Source organism: Staurois parvus, unplaced genomic scaffold, assembly GCF_062004578.1.
Source record: "Staurois parvus isolate SC_StPar_1 unplaced genomic scaffold, SC_StPar_1.0 ptg000316l, whole genome shotgun sequence".
Classification (NCBI taxonomy): Eukaryota; Metazoa; Chordata; class Amphibia; order Anura; family Ranidae; genus Staurois; species Staurois parvus.
Window position 1 is genome coordinate 947,430 of NW_028318112.1, and position 20,718 is coordinate 968,147.

At 42.7% G+C, this 20,718-nt stretch overlaps 1 protein-coding gene across 10 annotated transcripts in view; it reads left to right on the top strand.

Moving 5' to 3' along the window:
- CHADL (chondroadherin like) overlaps nt 1-20,718 on the top strand; it is a 414,651-nt gene that overhangs the window by 280,631 nt on the left and 113,302 nt on the right. For all 10 annotated transcript variants that reach the window (XM_089683622.1, XM_089683619.1, XM_089683624.1 and 7 more), the window contains one exon: nt 17,068-17,234. In XM_089683622.1, coding sequence (XP_089539748.1) covers nt 17,068-17,234 — 167 coding nt within the window. The remainder of the gene's footprint in view (nt 1-17,067; nt 17,235-20,718) is intronic.

The following is a 20,718-nucleotide window of genomic DNA, read 5'->3' on the forward strand; positions in this document are numbered from 1 at the left end:
AGACAGAAAGCAAAGATGCTGCCACCAGCACATCTATGTTAGGGTAGCCACCCAGGGAGATCATGCAAATTAATTGCCGTGGTTGGGATTCAAACCTACAACCCTAGCGCTGTGAGGCATTAGTGCTAACCATTAATCCACAGAGCTGTTGAACACTAATCCCGCCTTTATTTCTGTGGTGTGAATCAACCCTAAGTCCCTGGGCAAGGTCAGTGTAACTAGACAGATATCTCAAATGTGACACAAATGTTGCCAATTCAGATGTATGTTGGTTCTATGTATCCCAATACAAAGGATTGCAATACTAATACAGGCGTAGCACGGTTTACCAACGCCTCGGTTAACGTAATTTTCGGTTTACGAATGAAAATCTATTGAAAATAATGCCTCAGTTTACACAATTGTTAATAATTTTTTTCGCAATACAAAGTGTAGATTCGCGCTGATTTTTAAATGCAAATGCCAGCCTTTTTTTTCCTTCACTATAGTTCACAAGCTTATCTATCACTTTCCCCGAAGTTACAGAAAACTTTGTATCTTTTAATAAACTAAAAGTAAACATTGGAAAACTTTCTCTTTTAGCTGGGGAGGTGACAGCTGAATCTCTGAGCTATAGTGAAGAAAAAAAAATCGAGAATTACATTTAAAAACCAGCACCATAATAAATAAAAAAACGGCGTTGGGGTCCCCCTCCTATCCATACCAAGCTCTTCGGGTCTGGTATGGATCTTAAGGCGTAACTCCACGCCAAAATTTTAAAAAAAATAGCGTGGGGTCCCCCCCAAAATCCATACCAGACCCTTATCCGAGTATGCAGCCCGGCAGGTCAGGAAAGGGGGGGGACGAGCCCCCCTCAAAGAGTGTCCCCCGAAGTAGAGTCAACGTCAATCACAGTGTAAGGAGCCAGCGACCCGAAAAAAGAAAAAAAAAGGTTCCGCTTCCGACGCTGGCTGCTCAGCCTTCTGCTGTGAGCTTGGGTGACCGTTCTTAAATATGTAAGGGGTGGGGCGCCAGCACCTTACACCATGATTGACGTTGGATCTACTTCGGGGGACTTTCTTTTATTAAAGGACCGTGTGCTGTGTTTTTTTACACTACACTTTGGGTTTTTTTTGTGAATTAGTAGTAACGTGTACCCCATACTCATTCACGTGGGGGAGGGGGGCTTCCAGATTCTGATAAGCCCCCCACCCGCAGACCCCCACAACCACCAGCCAGGGTTGTGGGGAAGAGGCCCTTGTCCCCATCAACATGGGGACAAGGTGCTTTGGGGGGGAGCCCCCTGCCCCAAAGGACCCCCCCTATGTTGAAGGCATGTGGGCTAGTATGGTTTAGGAGTGGGGGCGCTCGTTCGTCCCTCCCTTTCCTGACCTGCCAGGCTACATGCTCAGATAAGGGTCTGGTATGGATTTTGGGGGGGACCCCACACCGGTTTTTTTTTTTTTTTTAATTTTGGTGGAGTTACCCCTCCAGACCGGAAGGGCTTGGTATGGATGAGAGGGGAGACCCCATGCCGTTTTTTTTTTTAGATTCAGCTGTCAAAATATATATTATCTAGACCTTCGAAATAAGTAAAATCATTACAGAAATAATTATAAAGGATAAGAAACAAAAACTGAATCAATAGAACTAAGGAAATCAAATTAGAATACATAAAGATATGCCTAGTTACAAATAGTGCTGTTTGTTAAACACAGTAAACGCAATCGAGTGCCATCTGTCATCTGAGATTTACAGTGGGGCAAAAAAGTATTTAGTCAGCCACCAATTGTGCAAGGTCTCCCACTTAAAAAGATGAGAGAGGCCTGTAATTGGCATCATAGGTAGACCTCAACTATGAGAGACAAAATGAGAAAAAAAAATCCAGACAATCACATTGGCTGATTTGGAAAGAATTCATTTGCAAATTAATGTGGAAAATAAGTATTTGGTCCATTTCAAAAGTTCATCTCAATACTTTGTTATATATCCTTTGTTGGCAATGACAGAGGTCAAACGTTTCCTGTAAGTCTTCACAAGGTTGGCACACACTATTGCTGGTATGTTGGCCCATTCCTCCATGCAAATCTCCTCTAGAGCAGTGATGTTTTGGGGCTGTCGCTGGGCAACACGGACTTTCAACTCCCTCCCAAAGGTTTTCTATGGGGTTGAGATCTGGAGACTGGCTGGGCCACTCCAGGACCTTGAAATGCTTCTTACGAAGCCACTCCTTCGTTGCCCGGGCGGTATGTTTGGGATCATTGTCATGTTGGAAGACTAAGCCACGTTTCATCTTCAATGCCCTTGATGATGGAAGGAGGTTTGCACTCAAAATCTCACGATACATGGCCCCATTCATTCTGTCCTGTACATGGATCAGTCGTCCTGGTCCCTTTGCGGAGAAACAGCCACAAAGCATGATGTTGCCACCCCCATGCTTCACAGTAGGTATGGTGTTCTTTGGATGCAACTCAGCATTCTCTCTCCTCCAAACACGACGAGTTGTGTTTCTACCAAACAGTTCTATTTTGGTTTCATCTGACCATATGACATTCTCCCAATCCTCTTCTGGATCATCTAAATGCTCTGTAGCAAACTTCAGACGGGCCTGGACATGTACTGGTTTAAGAAGGGGGACACGTCTGGCACTGCAGGATCTGAGTCCCTGGCGGCGTAGTGTGTTACTGATGGTAGCCTTTGTTACGTTGGTCCCAGCTCTCTGCAGGTCATTCACTAGGTCCCCCCGTGTGGTCCTGGGATTTTTGCTCACCGTTCTTGTAATCATTTTGACCCCACGGGGTGAGATCTTGCGTGGAGCCCCAGATCGAGGGAGATTATCACTGGTCTTGTATGTCTTCCATTTTCTAATTATTGCTCCCACAGTTGATTTGTCCACACCAAGCTGCTTACCTATTGCAGATTCAGTCTTCCCAGCCTGGTGCAGGTCTACAATTTTGCTTCTGGTGTCCTTGGACAGCTCTTTGGTCTTCACCATAGTGGAGTTTGGAGTGTGACTGTTTGAGGTTGTGGACAGGTGTCTTTTATACTGATAACAAGTTCAAACAGGTGCCATTGATACAGGTAATGAGTGCAGGACAGAGGAGCCTCTTAAAGAAGAAGGTACAGGTCTGTGAGAGCCAGAAATCATGCTTGTTTGTAGGTGACCAAATACTTATTTTCCACCATAATTTGCAAATAAATTATTTTCAAATCAGCTAATGTGATTGTCTGGATTTTTTTTTCTCAATTTGTCTCTCATAGTTGAGGTCTACCTATGATGCCAATTACAGGCCTCTCTCATCTTTTTAAGTTGGAGAACTTGCACAATTGGTGGCTGACTAAATACTCTTTTGCCCCACTGTACTATTAAACAGCATCTAAAAAGAAAGCGCCCACGGCAGACGGCTAAAATGTGTTCTGCACAAGCTCATTTATATCTGTTCATAGACGCTGGAAAAGCATCTAGTTCTTTACTGTCATGACTTTCTTTAAAAAGCTGTTTTACTATGTTTTAATCTTTTTTTTAAATGTAAGATATTGTTTAAAGTGAAGTCCCAATATTTGAACATGTGAACATGTCTCTGCAGTGATTTTTCGTGGTTTTAGACGTGCTTCTTAGCAAGTCTGCTTTTTGAGACGGATTCCTGGAATGTGCCTGCTTAGTAAATTTAGTAAATGTCTTTGCCATCTAAAAGTAGAGGGTCGCTATTAAAAAGTAGACGTTAGCCCGCGGAAATGCGCCTAGGCACATTAGTAAATCAGGGCCAGTATGTCTCATTTCACTTACTAAAAGATCAGATGCATCTGTGGCTAGGGAAACACACTGGCAAGGCATATAGAGGTTATCCTGCCACAATTAGAGGCATAAAATCAAATTGGGTATTAAGTTAAAGGTAATCTTTATAAGGCCTAAATATATAAAGCAAAAAATAAAGAAAAATGGCACTAATAAGCATAAGATAGCTTGTTACAGAAATAAGCGCCTATTTAGTATGACTGGTGAGAGTCTTACCTAGAGTTTTGACTTTAGTCTTTATAGTCCTGCGACGGAAGCGCAAGCAGGACAGAACACACAAAGAAGATGGTGATTACACAAAGCTTTATTGAACTCTGAAAGACACTCAATCAGGACAGTTCATGGCACTCCGCGACAGGCGGCTTGTGGGGACACCCACGGTAAGCAGGCTCACGGGGACTCAACCGGACTCTAGCTGTGGAGTCTGGCCTAGCACGGCTCCCACCCAGCTTTCTAGGGACATCGGGCTCACGGGGACTCAATGGGACTCTAGCTGTGGAGTCTGGCCTAGCACAGCTCCCACCCAGCTTTCCAGGGACATCGGGCTCACGGGGACTCAACGGGACTCTAGCTGTGGAGTCTGGCCTAGCACAGCTCCCACCCAGCTTTCTAGGGACATCGGGCTCACGGGGACTCAACAGGTAGCGATGGCTCAAGCACTCAGGGGCATCACAGGTAGATATACTCCGGGCACGCCATGGGGCGGTTCAAGTAAGGGTAGTCTAGGCGTGTATTAGGGGCAGTTCATGACCCGGGTGGTCAGTGCGCACAACAGGGACAGTTCAGGACACAGGTGGTCGGTGCACACAACAGGGACAGTTGCGGACACGGGTGGTCGGTGTGCACAACAGGGACAGTTCAGGACACGGGTGGTCGGTGCGCACAAAAGGGACAGTTCAGGACACGGGTGGTCTGTGCACACAGCAGGGACAGTTCAGGACAGGGGTGGTCGGTGCACACAGCAGGGACAGTTCAGGACACGGGTGGTCGGTGCGCACAACAGGGACAGTTCAGGACACGGGTGGTCGGTGCGCACAACAGGGACAGTTCAGGACACGGGTGGTCGGTGCGCACAACAGGGACAGTTCAGGACACGGGGATCAATGCGCACAACAGGAACAGTTCAGGACACGGGTGGTCAGTGCGCACACCAGGGACAGTTCAGAACACGGGTCAATGCGCACAACAGGAACAGTTCCGGACGCGGCTGGTCGGTGCGCACAACAGGGACAGTTCAGGACACGGGTCAGTGCACACAACAGGGATAGTTCAGGACAAGGGTGGTCTGTGCGCACAACAGGGACAGTTCATGGCTTCTGGGGACACTTACGATAGGAGTCTTGCAGGTGCTCAGCAGCAGGCGGCTTCCAGAGGGTGGTAGGCGACTTGCAGACGCTCAGCAGCAGGCGACTTCCAGGGGGATAGGTGACTTGCGGACACTCAGCAGCAGGCAGCTTCCAGGGACAAAGCAGTCAGCAGGCAGGACGGCTTCCCAGGGGCCCAGCGATCCACAGACAGGATGGCTTCCCAGGGACCCAACGATCAGCAGATGGGACGGTTTCCCAGGGGCCCAAAGATCAGCAGACGGGACAGCTTACCAGGGACCCTCAGCAACGGCCCTCACAGCAGCCAGCTTTTCAGGGGCCCAGTGATCAGCAGGCAGGGGCCCTCCCAGCGGCCCTCTTCTCCAGGGGCCCATCGCAGTGGCCAGGAACAGCAGCGGGAGTCATGGCTGTGGGGTCTGACCTTTGCGGAGGGGGGATCATGCAAAGCGTTCAGCGGGGATGGATGCGGGGGATCCCACCCTGGGACATTCAGCGGAGGGCAGCGGGTACTCCCAACCCTAGGGAGTTGCAGAGGGCTACAGTCCTGACCTTTTGCACTCCCCCCGCCCCCCTCACTCCAGCTGTCTCAAGCTGCTTTGCTGGAGAGGTGCTAATCACACCACAGGGGGCGTTTCCTCCCATTCTGCAGTCCTGCACAGCCCTTTCATGTAAGCTAGAAGGACTGAGGAGTCTGCAAGGGGGGAGGGAGGGGTGGAGGGATAAGGCAGAGGGACAGCAGGCAAAGGGGGGTGGGGAAGGCATGGGCACTCTGTGACAACTCCATACAGATGGTTAACGTAATATGTGTCCAGATAATAATAATGTAGGTAACAAGCACTCCACATTGTAATTAATCCTAAGGGGCCTTCTAGGATCCTAAAGGTGAAGATAAAGCAATACAACGCTTACTCTACTTAAAATAAAATGGACTGTCACTTATAAGATTGACACAGAGCAAACTGTCCTTTAACATAAAGATCCTGGATCTACAGCTCACCTTGACTTGTCGGCTATAAAAACCTTCTAATTCAATGCTGTCCCATAGTAAGGGCCCCTTTTTGCCCTTTGAGCTGCCAAGACAATATAATGTAAGTCGCTGTAATAGAGCAATATAGACAATATAATGTAAGTCGCTGTAATAGAAAAATATACACAATTACCCAGATACTACCATCAAACCAATACACCATAATAGATCCACAACATAAAATACATTAATATTAATCACCATAAGGAATCACCTATAAATAGTATGAAAGATCCAGCCCTGCAATTTGTGTCATTCCACAGAGAGCAATGCCACAGCCTATGCTGTCTCAAGCATATAGTATATATAGTGGTGCCAATTATTAAAAGAAAAACCCTGTTATCCTCGGCATCTGACATCATCACAGTTGTCATTGCACATGCTTGACAGTGCCAAATGACAGTACACATGCGTTGATTCCTGCGCGCAAGCAAACCGGTACCATAATATAATAGCCACAATACAGATAGGTGTACATCTGGCGGTTGATAAACAAAAGCACTCACAATACAATTATAACCATAGCACAAAGCACATTTAAAAGGGCAGCCTCACAGTGAGTTTTCAAAAATTATCATTGGACAGAAACTATAGGCTTGCAGAGATAAGGAAAGAAAAACTGTCAACACCGTACAGGAGTATCACTGAAGGAATAGAACGGCCTCTAAAGGAATTTGTTCACCAAAAATTAAAAGGCATATAAAGCCAGCCAGTGTTAAATTGATGCTACAGATGTATTTACATTAATGTGTTTATATACCACAAAAAATATATAAATTTTTCAGGGAATCTTGCCTAGTATTGCAACATGACATAATGTCAGACCCCATAATCCAACAAATGCATAACTGACTTTAGAGGAAAGTTTTATATGTGAGTACCTCATTTAAACCTCGATAGACTGTATCATTGAGTCTTTTGATCCAAAGTGTTTCTTTCTGTAATATTCATTTGTCCCAATTACCACCTCTTGGATCCTCCTGTACTATTTCTAGGATGATAAACTTGGCCAGAGATGCATTACATTTATGGTACAGAGCAAAGTGTCTGCTTACTGGTTTGACCATTTTGCCATTACTTGAATAGAATGTGTGGTGATTTATTCTTAGTCTTAGTTGATGTATTGTCTTGCCTATGTAGTAGGTTCTGCATACAATACACATTGCATCAGATAAATGATACCCTGGGTGCCTCAGCATGAAATTCAGGGGAATGATATTCCCCACTGGGCAGCTGAAAATGGGTAGCGATTTGAACCCAAGGGCATTGAGGACAATGTCCACACTGGTAAGTGCCCCAGCGTTCATCTCAGTCATTAGGAAAATAACAAAATGACTCACCATGACTTTGTTCTGTAGGGAACTGGTCCTGCAAAAAAACTAGATCTGTCACATATTTGGCTAGAATTTTGTCCTCTGAGAGAAAATGCCAGTGTTGATTAAGGTCTGATCTTTCAGTAAATGTAATGAGACATACTGTGACAAATATGTACATTTAATACAATGTATGCTGTACACTAATACACTATATTTTGCATCTATATGTAGTGCTTTTAAGTGACTCAACAACTAAAGAGACTCCTGAAGAAGTGGTTCCCTGCAAAGCATGTCAAGCTATTAATCGAAAGACAAATATGTTATTGAAAGCCCGAAGGCTCAAAAACTTGAACTAATAAATACTATGTCCTAATAAGGGTGCTTCTTCTTCAGAATTATTTTCACTGAGTTCAGTGTTTTAATCATGTATCAATAAAGTTGGTTTGTAATTTTCTGTATACTTGTTTCTCTCTGCCTGTAAAGTCCATGATCTTTGCTAATGTTACTATTGTTCCTGTTCTGAAAAAGGCATAAAAAGAAAGCATAGACCTGAACTGGCAACTTCCAAAAGTAATACAGGATCTTAGGAAGGATGGTCATCTTAACCGCATGAATACGGCCAATCCATGGCAGGGTGGGGAAGCACCAAGATTCCATGAGAGAAGTAATAGATCGTAAGTGGGGGTAGTAATTAGTAGTTAAAAAGGAAGAGTAGGAAGGGGTCAATCTAACCCCCAGTAGATGAATTTGCACAGTGGTAAGGAAAGGTTGATTGAAGGTGTGAGACCATTCAAGGCAGTCTTCTTGTGGCGATTGATCTGAAGACCAGAGATAGCAGCAAAGTGGGTCAGGAGGTTTTTTAGGGTGGACAAAACTTGATAACTTTTATTTTCATCAACATAGTACCTGTATTTGCCCACTGCCACAGGGGAACAACCAAACACTAATTATGTACTTTATTAAATAGGTTGAAAAAAGACACAAGTGCAACTTGCTCAACCGATAGAAACCCTCCATATACACAGTCCTTTACTCAGAGTTTATCAAGAGGAAAGCCCCCCCCCCCCGCATGGTCTATTTTGCACCAGTGGAGGAACATTTTCTCTAAATCCCCCAGAAGGCAATCAAAATAAACAGCTAGAATAAGCTGTTTATGTTTTTTTTTTATTTAATATGTTTTTATTGTGTTTCATAAAATAAGTACAGAAGTACAAAAATGCTCAAGTTTGTTATTTTGTACATGCAACATATGTGTGAGAAGATAAAATAGCCAATAACAATGTACAGTGAAACCTAATAACATATGGGCTGTGGAACATGGTAACAATAAGCATGGTGCTTGCAGTGCATGAAGTAACATAGATCACATATGCAATATATTCAATAAGCTTTAACCAGTAAATGAACTGCTAAGAGAGGGTAGAGACGGTAAAAGTAGAAAGAGTAGGGAGGTATAGGGTTGAAAATGGGAGGGAGTGGGAGGAGCTGACCAGGAGTGTTGGCACTTGTTACATATTACCTTGAAGTCTATTGGTGAGTTTCTTATTAATTATAGTTCAGTACATTAGAGTTTTGACTTCAGAGGCAGATAAATGCCGCAAGAGCAGTTCAGCGGCATTGATTGGTGGAAAAGAGTTTGGACCATGTCATATAATTGTTGCCAAATGGGGTTGCACCACTGGGCAGGACCATCAGGTATTCATGAAAGTGTCAAGGTCCTACCTTTTCCCTGAGGTTATGTTACTCCATGTGCTGGCATCCATCTTGGATTTCTGCTGTGCATGGTGGGAATCCTTTTATGCCTTCAGGTCTCTGAGGTCCATCCCCCAGAGGGGTGTGGCTGATGACATATAAGCCTGTGCTTCGCACATGCTCTTTGCACTTGTGTCTTGTGTCTTTGTGTTGCTATTACTCTGTTCTGACTCTCGTGACTCTCCTGGTATCTGATTCGGCTTGTGACTCGACTATTCTTTGCGTTCTCCTTTGATCTGACCCTCTGTTGCTGAACCCGGCTCGTGACCTGTGATTCTCGTCTGCTGTCCTGTACTGTTTTGTCCTGTTGTTGTTGACCCGGCCTGTCTGACTACTCTTTTGTCTCTTCCACCAGCTACACACCATTGGCGGTGGCCATTACCGCAGCTGAGGTGTCTCGGGGGCCGCGACCTGGTTCCTGGCTGCGTCAAGTCCATCCCCACCATCAGGGGCCCTGGTGAAGGGCAGCCTGGGACTTAGACTCCGCGCCCTGAGGGACTTCGGTCTGTGGGTGGTGGTTGTCGTCAGCCAGTGCGTTACATTGTTAGGCCTGCCTGTCCGTTCCTCGGCCCCTGCCCTGACAGAAAGAGCCCACTTCCAGCTAGCCATGAAAGTAGTGAGCAGAGGTGTTAGGGTTGGATTTTGTAGTAGCCCATAATTGTTCCCAAAATTCAGGGTCAAGGCTTAATTGGAGGTCTCGTTCCCACCTGCTAACATAGCTCAAAGGTGATGTCAGTTGTTTAGAGGTCAAAATTTTATTCTGTAAGGAGATAAGCCAAATTGAGTGAGGATCGTTCTTACTTTTAGACTTAAAGGCTGTTAAAGTTAACACAGTCGACATAGTGCTTGACCTGCAAATATCAAAATAATTAAATTGGGGGGAAATGGTAAGATCTGTGGAGGTCAGCGAAGGGTTTGAACCCTCTAGGAGTCAATAGGGAGTTTAAAGGTCCCAAGGGATTCAAATGCTAAAGAGAAGAAAGGATTGCAAGTAATGGACAATAGCCGTAGATGAGGAGAAAGCAGGCCTTCCAAATACTTGACACCATTAAAGAGCTGCAGCGAATGTCAGGCGATAGGATTTAAAAGTGACTTGCGGGATGTAGCCACAGCAAGTTAGGAATAGACAGGGGAGCGCAGTCTCTGCTTCCAAATCAACCTGCAGCGGAGTCTCAAAGCTAACATGGTATTTATTTAGTTGTGAAACTTGTGCAGCCTGGTAAAAGCACAGGAAATTGGGGATGCCTAGCCCCTCTTTCAATCTGGTCTGTTACATAACTTGCTTAGATGTTCTCGGTCGTTAGCTTTGCCAAATAAAATGCATCACCTAGTGCTGGATGAAGTGCAGTATGAAGGAGGGAATTGAATTGGGTAAAGCTCGAATTAGGTACAGTATATCAGTTTGGGTGGGAACATTATTTTTATGGCCATGGTTGTAATTGGTCCAGTTCTGTAGAAGAGTTTTTAAGTTTTTGAAGGAGTGGTGGGTAATTGGCATCAAAGAGAGTGAAGTAGTTTTTTGTTAAATGGACTCCCAGGTACTGAAGTTTATGGCTCTCACATTGATAATGAAAATCTGAATGGTGCATATGTTTTTTTTCTCTCTCTTCTGCTTCCAACCTCTTTCTTATTTTTTCATATTGTGAGTGATACTGCTTAAATACTTAACAGTTTTTTTGTTTGTGTTGATTCTGAGCGGTGACATCTATCCCCAAGGCATGTTACCAGGAGTATACAATTAAATCTTTAAAGACAGGACATGTATAGTGCATGGCTTGACGTCTATTGCCTAATTTCTGCTCATACGAAACAAGATTTTGATGCTATGCTAACTCTTGCTATGATGTTTGAAAATGTTTAAAAAATTAAATAAAAGAAAAAGAAACTCTTCCACTTGCCTATGCTTTTAGGAATATAGCCTACCTTAAAGTGGTTGTAAACTCCTGAAAAGAAAAAAATGAATGAAGCATATCCTTCTATAGTGTATACTTGCCTCAATCCACAGCACCTAATGTGATTTTTAGCTTTTCTCTCCTCCCTCTGCTATATACCAAGCAATCCTGTGATATAGTCTCACCCCTCTCCAGCACACAGCAGGTGATCGTTTCCCTATAAGACTCAGAAATGCTGTGTGAATTCTGTTCTTAGAACAGCTGTAGAGGAGAGAAGGCTACAGATAAACAGGTGCAACTTATGTAGGAGGATTTGTTTAATCACTGTGTTTTACCTGACGCTAGTTAATTTGATTTGTATATGTAAGGGTTTACAACCACTTTAACCACTTGCCCTCCAGAGGATTTACCCCCCTTAGTGACCAGGCCATTTTTCGCAATACGGCACAGCAGTACTTTAACTGACAATTGCATGATCTTGCAACACTGCATCCAAATGAAATTTGTAATTTTTTCCTCACAAATGGAACTTTCTTTCGGTGGTATTTGATCACCTGTGTTTTTTTTTTTTTTGTGCTATAAACAAAAAAAGACCGATAATTTGTTTAAAAAAAAACAATATTTTTGACTAATACATGTAAATTAATTGGTTTATGTGAAAGTTATAGCATCTACAAATGGAGGTATATATACTGGAATTTTTTTTTCTATACTAGTATCAGCGACTTTTTTTTTTTATAAATATTTATTGATTTTTCAAATCATATACAAAAACATTTCAACATTTCTATTAAACTCATTGTCTAAAAAACATTGTTTTCTCCTCATAATTTATTTATATATAACTTCCATTTTTTACCATCCCCCCGCCCGAGAACCTCCCCCCTCTATCCTCTTAGCCCCTCCCTCTTCCCCCCTCCCCCCCACACTCCAAATTTTCTCTTCTCTGATTAAGTCCATATTATTCTGTTGTTCCTAAACCCGTTTCTAAACCTCTTCCTGGGATATTATCTCATCATATATTTTCCTTTTCTCTGTATTCTTCCCAGCCTTTCCATTTTTTATTATACAACTCCAACTTGTCCTCATACGTATAGAACAATTTTTCTGTCTCTGAGATCTGGTTTACTGTACCCCTCCAATCCTCCTTAGTTGGCACCTCTCTTTTCTTCCAAAACCTGGGAATCAGACTTTTTGCTGCGGTCAAATAGTACCATATCCCCGAACTCTTATATGCTTTCACTGAGAGTTCTGAGATATGGAGGAGACATAATTCTGGATCTAATCCTATTTTGATTTTAGTGATTTTCCCTATCAAATAAACTATCCTCCGCCAGAACACCTGTATTTCTGGACACTCCCACCACATATGATACCACGTGCCCACCTCTCCACAGCCTCTCCAACACATCTGTGAAATTTCCATATTCATCTTGTGCTCCACATTAGGGGTAATGTGCCATCTATTCAAACACTTATAATTTATTTCTACTTCCCGCATGCTAATATCGTGAATTAGTGTAAGCATTTTCCTCTGTTCCTCCTCCTCTATCTTTTTCCCATATCTCTTTCCCATTTCTCTATGTGAATTAATTTTGTGTCTGTGTCAAGATCCATTAATATCTTGTGTATTTTTGCCATTCCGTGTCTACCTTTTCCCCGTGACTCAAATATTCTCTCAAATGGATTCCAGTCTTTTCTAGTTCTTATGGGCTTTGGAAGGCTCTCAAAAAATACTTCAGTTGGTAATATCTTAGTCTATCCATCTTATTAAAGACTTCTCCCTTTCTTTCCTCCAAATCTTTGTATGACCCAATTTCCTCTCCTACCATTATATTACCAGTTGCGCCTCCTGTTTTATAATCCATTTCCCTGCTATGTTATCCTTACCCGGGGTGAAGTATTTTGTATTCCTAAGTGGTATTAATTGTGAATTATAAACCCACCCCTTTTGTCTGTGTAATAAATCCCATTCTTTTAAAACATTAAGAGTGTATATGCTGGTGCTCTCCTCTAATTCCCTATATTGTGTGGGTAACAAAATACTTTTACTTAAACTTATTCCACTCAGTGCTTTCTCAATTTCAACCCAACTTTTCTCCGGATTATGAATCCAGTCGAATATTCTCGCAATAAACCCCGCTTTATAATATCTCCTGCAGTCTGGTACCCCCAGTCCTCCTCTTTCTTTACTTCTAGTCAACAATTCATAGCTTATTCTAGGCTTTTTATTCCTCCATATGCATTTTATTATCATTTTCCTAAGTTCTTTAAAGTATGCCTCTGGGAGTTTGATTGGGATCATTTGGAATTTGTATAATACTTTGGGGACAATTACCATCTTTATCAAGTTTATGCGACCAATCCACGATGGGTTTCCATTTCCCACTTTCCTCAATTCCTCCTTAATCTCATTTAATAGTGCTATGTAATTGGCTTTATATAGGTTATTAATTGAGGCTGATAATTTTATTCCTAGATATTTCAATTCTTTATCTCTCCAGAAGAACGGAAATTCCTCTTGTAATTTTTCCTTTTCGCTGTTTTTAAGGTTTATATTTAAGATTTCTGTCTTTGTCGGGTTAATTTTCAGGTTCGACAGTTCTCCATGCTCCCTCAGTGCTTTCATTAAGTTTGGAAGTGATGTTCTAGGGTTTCCAACATAAAACATCAAATCGTCTGCATAAGCCACTACCTTATGTTCTCTATCTCCTATCTTTATTCCTTTTATGTCTATGTTCTTCCTAATCGTGGACAATAAGGGTTCCAGTGATAACACATACAACAATGGTGACAATGGACATCCCTGTCTTGTACCGTTTGACATTTTAAAATACTCCGATCTTCCTCCATTTACCATTATGGTAGCGGTAGGGCTTCTGTATAACTCTCCAATCCACCCTCTCATTCTATTTCCAATTCCTAACACTTCCAGGGTATCCATCATAAAACCCCAACTCACCCTGTCGAATGCCTTCTCAGGATCTATCGACATTAGTATCATTGGGGTTTTCCCTTATTTACCCTCCTGTATAAGCAACAGTGATCTCAGAGCATTATCTCTACCCTCTCTTCCTGAGACAAACCCCACCTGATCTCTATGTATCCATTCCGGCATCAACTCTTTCAGTCTATTTGCCAAAACCTTTGCATATATTTTGATATCTACATTCAGCAGCGCTATTGGTCGATAGTTCGCATATTGCAAGGGATCTTTATCTTCCTTCTGTATTAATACTATATTAGCCTGTAAAGATTCTCTCCTTATCTCCACCCCCTTCCCCAAGGCGTTCATGTAGATCTTCATCTTAGGTGTTAAAAGCTCTTTATATTTTTTATAGTATTTGACCGTATATCCATCCGGACCCGGGCTTTTCCCTCCCGCCATGCTTTTTAACGCTGTTTTTATTTCCTCTGCAGTAATTTCTGCTTCTAGAGAATCCAGTTGTATTTCTCTTAATTTCGGTAGGCCTGCATCCTCTAGGTATGTCCTTCTTTTCCCTCTATTTACTGTTTCCGTTTTCTCAAACGTGTCCTGAGGTATGATATTATACAGCTCATTATAATACTCTTTAAATGTACTAGCAATATCCTTGGTTGAGTGTACAAATTCCCCCTTGGGATTTCTTATTTTCTCAATATAATTTTTATTTTTCTTCTTTCTTAAAGTTCTCATTAAATACTTTCCTGGCCTATCTCCCCATCTATACCTTTCACATGTTATTTTATTAAAGACTCTTCTTTTTTCCTCCTCCATTACATTCTCTAATTCTTCTTTCTTCTTCATTAACAACTGCATTGTCTCCTTAGATCTTTCCCTTTTATGCACCTGTTCAAGATCGTATATTTCATTTAATAATCTATCTATCTTTTCTCTCCTTTCTTTTTTCTTTTTTGTCCCCAATGTAATGAGTAGACCTCTAATGTAGGCTTTATGTGCTTCCCACACCGTTGCAACCGACACATCCTCTGTTTCGCTCTCTTCAAAAAACCATTCAATTTCCCTCTTAATTCTTTGACTGAACTCTTCATCTATGAGAAGTGCCTCATTCATCCGCCATACATACCCTTCTCTCCCTTCTCTACCCCATTTTAACTTCATTGCAACTGGGGCATGATCTGACAGGGTGCTTCCTTCAATTTTTACTTCCTCCACCCACTCTATCATCCGATGTTCCACTAATATGTAATCTAATCTAGAGTAAGTCTTATATACATGCAAAAAGAAAGTATAATCTCTCTCCTTCATATTCCTAATTCTCCAGATGTCCACCAGTTGACACTCATGCAACATTTTCTTTAACATTCTCAAGGACTTGCTTTCCTCCCTCCTCACACAGGAATTAGTGTCCATCCGCGGATCCATACAGATGTTAGTCTCCTGCTACTATCATACACCCCCTTTTGAAATCCATTAATCTCTTCAACACTTCTCACATAAACATCTCCGGCCTCTTATTTGGACTGTATATGTTTGCTATTGTACCCGCAGTTCCCTGTAATTTACCTCTCAAAAACAAAAACCTTCCCTCCAAATCCGTTAATCTCTCCTCCACCTCAAACCTTATATTTTTTGCAAAGCCTATAGCAACTCTTTTTGCTCTTTTAATTGGTGAGTCCGCATAGTATCAGCGACTTATTGCGGGACTGCGGCATTCTGACACTGGGAAGGAACTGACTGAATGTCACTGACATCCCCAGAGACACTAATACAGTGATCAATGCTAATAAAAAGCAATGACACTGTACTAATGACACTAGGCAGGAAGGGGTTAATATCTGGGGTGATCAAAGGGTTAACTGTGTGTTGTATGATGTTTTACTGTGTGTGTGTTTCACTGTGTCAGCACATTGCTTTGTATTGTTCTGCTATGCAAAGCAATACAAAGCAATGTGCAGGAGCTGACGGGAGAAATCTGTATTGTTTACATACAGGTCTCTCCCCCATCAGTGATACTTGGCGATAGCTGGGTGACAGTGAGAAATCAGTGGCTGGGACCCGGTGATCAACAGCTGTAGCTGCCAGTGGGAGCATGGTTGATTTTGCGAAGGCCTGCTGCCCTGTAGCAGTATTTCTGCAATAGGGTGGCGGTTAAGCAGTTAAAGAATAACTTAAGTTAGCAAGCAATTGTAAAAATTTGCATACAGAGTTCAATGGTCCGGAGTATAAAATACATTGCATAGTGTATATAGATCAGGGGTTAAGAGTGCATAACACATAGTGTGCTGGTGTCAGGAGTACATAACACACAGAGAGCAGAGGTCAGGAGAGCATAACCCAAAGAATGCAAGGGTCAGAACTGCATAATGCAAAGAAAGAAGCTCAGGAGTGCATAATTTCCAGAGCACAGGAATCGGGTACGCATAATACACAAAGAGCAAAGTGATTGAAGTGCATTACACACAGAGTGCAGGGATCAGGAGTGCAAAATGCACAAAGAACCGGAGTCAGGAGTGCATAATGCACAGTGATCAAAATGTTAGAAGTGCATAACACAGAGTTCAAGGGTCAAGAATGCATAGCACACAGAGCACCAGGGTCAAGATTGCAGAACTAGTACAGCTCCCCCAGTACACCAGTACAGATCTTCCCCCTTTAGTACAGCTTCCCCCAGAACAGATCACTCTCCCTTAGTACAGCTCCCTCCAGTGCAAATCTCCCCATTTGATCAGAGCCAAGGTGGAGTTAAGGAAACTCTCACTCCCACTCTCTGAACTGCAGCTGCCTGTGTTTAAGGCATTTTAGGGCAGCAGGAGCAGTGGCTGCAGTATTCTGTGTGTACAGAGGTTAGATGCTGCACTACAGATGCTCTTGGGAAGGTATGTCTGGCCCTTCACATCAAATCACAGCCATTCGCAATCTTAAATGTCTAATAACTTAGTATGTTACATCTTCTGGCCGTTTCTGTATGTTGTGTAAATTATTGTAATAACTGAAATCTACCAAAAATATATTTACATTTTTTTCTGATCTTTTTAGATTTCAAATAGAAGCTTTATTGGGCTTGGACCGCATATTAAAAGCCTCTTCATGGAAAATAACAAATTAGAGGTTCTTCCTGACATGAATAACTTCATCGGTCTAGAAGTAATAAATTTGTCCAACAATCCTTTTAGATGTGATTGTCATCTGATCAATATTCACAGGTATGTTTCTCTGTTAGGAAAAACGACATTAAATAGTGCAATAAACATACTGTACAGTATGTGTAGCACTACACTCTTAGGAGTTGCAGAGTTATTGTCAGGCTCCTTGTTGCTCGGGACCCACTCTGAAAACCCAACCCCCTGCTAACACCACAGTACTCTTCTGAACAGAGTAAATTATCACCAGAAAATAGACTCATTCACAGATTAGAATGAACTTATATTTTGTTTATTATAAACTTGGCTGCGAGCATGGTAAAACCTAACAAAGGCAATATTTGTGTAAGTAATGGCAATTATCTCTTTTAGCATCTCTAAGCAAGGAAAATAATGCATACAGCAAAGTCTCAATCATTGTTGGCAGACCTGCTATTCAGAAATTAACCCAGAGCGTCAAGCCTTTTTTAGTGTTTTTTATCCCCAGTGAGCAAGGGAAACTATCACAAGGTAGAACTAGCTCACTTTGGGCCCTCAGAATCTGATGGCAAGGTTTAAAAAAAGAGTTTATTGATTAAGATAGTCAACGTCCCTCAAATGCAGTGAAGAACCTTCTGCATGCTCATTGGGGCCCAGTTGGTGCACAACAGAGATTCAGACCTTTTATTTGAGGAATGAAAGGTGATAGTTCCTCAGAAGATTAGTGCAACAAGAAAGATTCCAGTATTATTCCTTTAAGAGGCACTTGACTAGGATGGTGTCCCTTAAATGTACTAAGCATGAAGAAAATTTCAGGAAAAAAGGTATCAGAGGTTACACTTGCTGGCAAGAGGACACTCCTCTCTGGACTGTGATAGCCAACTGCAATGGTGACAAGTGTTCCTTTTAAAGTGGTAGGCTGATGTCTAAAGGAATAATGATGTTGTTTTAATTTGCAGAAGGCGTACACTGCAGTCAGCTCTGATTATTGAATTATACTAAGAATGTGTTCAGTAATAGGTCACAACAGGTCTAAACTATATTTAATGTCCACAACTGTGTGCAGGAAAATTGGTAGATCTGAAGGGAATGTCAGTGTTCTATTATTTGGCTGGTATATGGGACTCTCTCACCCTGTCTGGGGCATCACTCAGGTCCCAGTGGTCACTCAGTCTCTGTAGGTGGGGGCCCCTATGCTGCAGTCAGGACACAGCACTCTGTATCACCTGCTGGCAGGATGTCTCCCTGGATAGGTTGGCAAGGCTAGCAGTCAGTGAATGTTTCTTGCTTCTCTCCTTTCTAACTCTGTGGCCTGGTCCGGTATTCTAACCTGCTTCCCAACGAAGTCCTGTGGTTCAGCATGCAAAATCCATGAGGTTGTTCTACAGACATTGAGTGCAACTGAATTTCAGGAGACTGCGATCTTGTGTTTCTCTTAACATCCTGCAACTTGCATTAGAGCACTGTTACCCACTCCCCCCACTTGTAGTGGTTGTAAAGGCTCAAGGTTTTTTACCTTCGTGCATTCTATGCACAAAGGTGAAAAAAACCTTCTGTGTGCAGCAGTGCCCCCAGCCCCCTCAATACTTACGTGAGCCTCATTGCGATCCAGTGATGTGAACGACAGCCTCGGCTATCCCGGGTCTCTACCGCCTCATTGGCTGAGACAGAAAGCAGTTGCCATTGGCTCCTACTGCTGTCAATCACAGCCAGTTAGCCAATGAGGAGGGGGGGCCAAGTCGTGGCTCCGTGTGTGAATGGACACATGAAGCAGCGGGTGTCCCAATAGCAAGCTGCTTGCTGTGGGGGCACCCGACAAGAAGGAGGGGCTAGGAAAACCTACTCTATGCAAAACCACTGCACACAGCAGGTACGCATAGCATGTTTGTTATATTACCCCCAAAATAATTAACCTGTAGAATCGCTTCTAAAGTCTTTGGTCCCCCATTAACAAATAGGCAAACTGGCAACATTTGACATAACATACAGTCAGGTCCATAAATATTGGCACATCGACACAATTCTAACATTTTTGGCTTTATACACCACCCCAATGGATTTGAAATGAAACAAACAAGATGTGCTTTAACTGCAGACTGTCAGCTTTAATTTGAGGGTATTTACGTACATTCAAATCAGGAACTGAAGACAGTTGCAGTAGAGGCCTGGCAGAGCATCACCAGGGATGAAACCCAGCGTCTGGTGATGTCTATGCGTTCCAGACTTCAGGCTGTAATTGACTGCAAAGGATTTGTAACCAAGTATTAAAAAGTTCATTTCATTTCAAATCCATTGTGGTGGTGTATAGAGCCAAAAATGTTAGAATTGTGTCGATGCCCCAATATTTATGGACCTGACTGTATATACATTCAGAAAAACATAACCCCTTTAATCAGGAGGAGCAACAAATGGCAGGTGTTCATTATCAATCAACTTTTGCAGAAATGACTCCCACTAAGGATTAAGAGATTCTGCTTGATCAAGAGGTAAGGTTATTGGTTTGAAGACCTCTTTGGGGATGTTGTCAGCAAGGAGGCTTACAGATTCTTGGATATGCTCCAATATATTGTAAATGGGAGCTTCTAAAACTCTTTGGCTATCATGGAAGCTTCTTTGGAACTCTCACCCAAAACATTATAAGTATGTCTTTTTGGTGCTTTTATCTCCCTTCTTTACCTGGGCTCACCCTGAGTGGTGACATTATCTCCTTCCTCTAAGGTGTTCTCCTCCTCCACTCTCAAAAGCTCAAAAAGCTCAAAAGCTTCTTCTATCACAGACTCTGCTTCAGAATTTCTTGGGGAGTCAATCATGGCTCAGGAAGGAGGAAATCTTTTTGAGTGGGATCTAGTTGAAGAGTGGGCTCAGCAAATCCTGCAGGCCATGTCCATGCAGAGGAAGGAGTCTCTGGATGAGAACCTGTTGAAAGGGCGGTCGATTTATGAAGCAGGGCTTGATGCCAAAATGCTGTATTTTATTGCAGATAGAAGTAGTCGCCAATCTATGCCTATTTCCACCCCCTCTTCCTCATTGGTCCCTTCCTTCTCTGGGGCTGGAATAGGATGAGGAGGGGATGGGGGAGGCTTGTGTGACCGGTCCCCAAAGCTGGAGGATTGCTTGTCAGTGTTGGGACTTGCACAGCATCAGACAAGGGCAGAAGATGATTCCAGTGCCAAGATTTCAGTGGAGCTGTCTTCCCTTCCGGTCAGTTCTGATAGACCGGCAGGCCCAAAACTTCCGACAGATGACATATGGTTGAGACTTCCAGCAGACTGCGATTTTATAAATGGTGAATATAGCGAGCGCTCAGAAAAACCAGCTGCTGGAACACTTCAAGGGATCACTGGACCTCATAACAGAAACATTATATATATATATATAGTGCAGCGCTGTAATGTGATTAAAAAATTAAAAAATATATAAAGATAGTTCATAAAGTCTTTTTCACAATAAAATCAAATATGTGCAGGCCTCCTCCTCATTAGGTGACTGGAATCAAATAGGAAAAATCCGCACTCACCGACCGCACATTTTAAATGCGCCTGTGTGTGATTTTATCCAGAAGACCAGC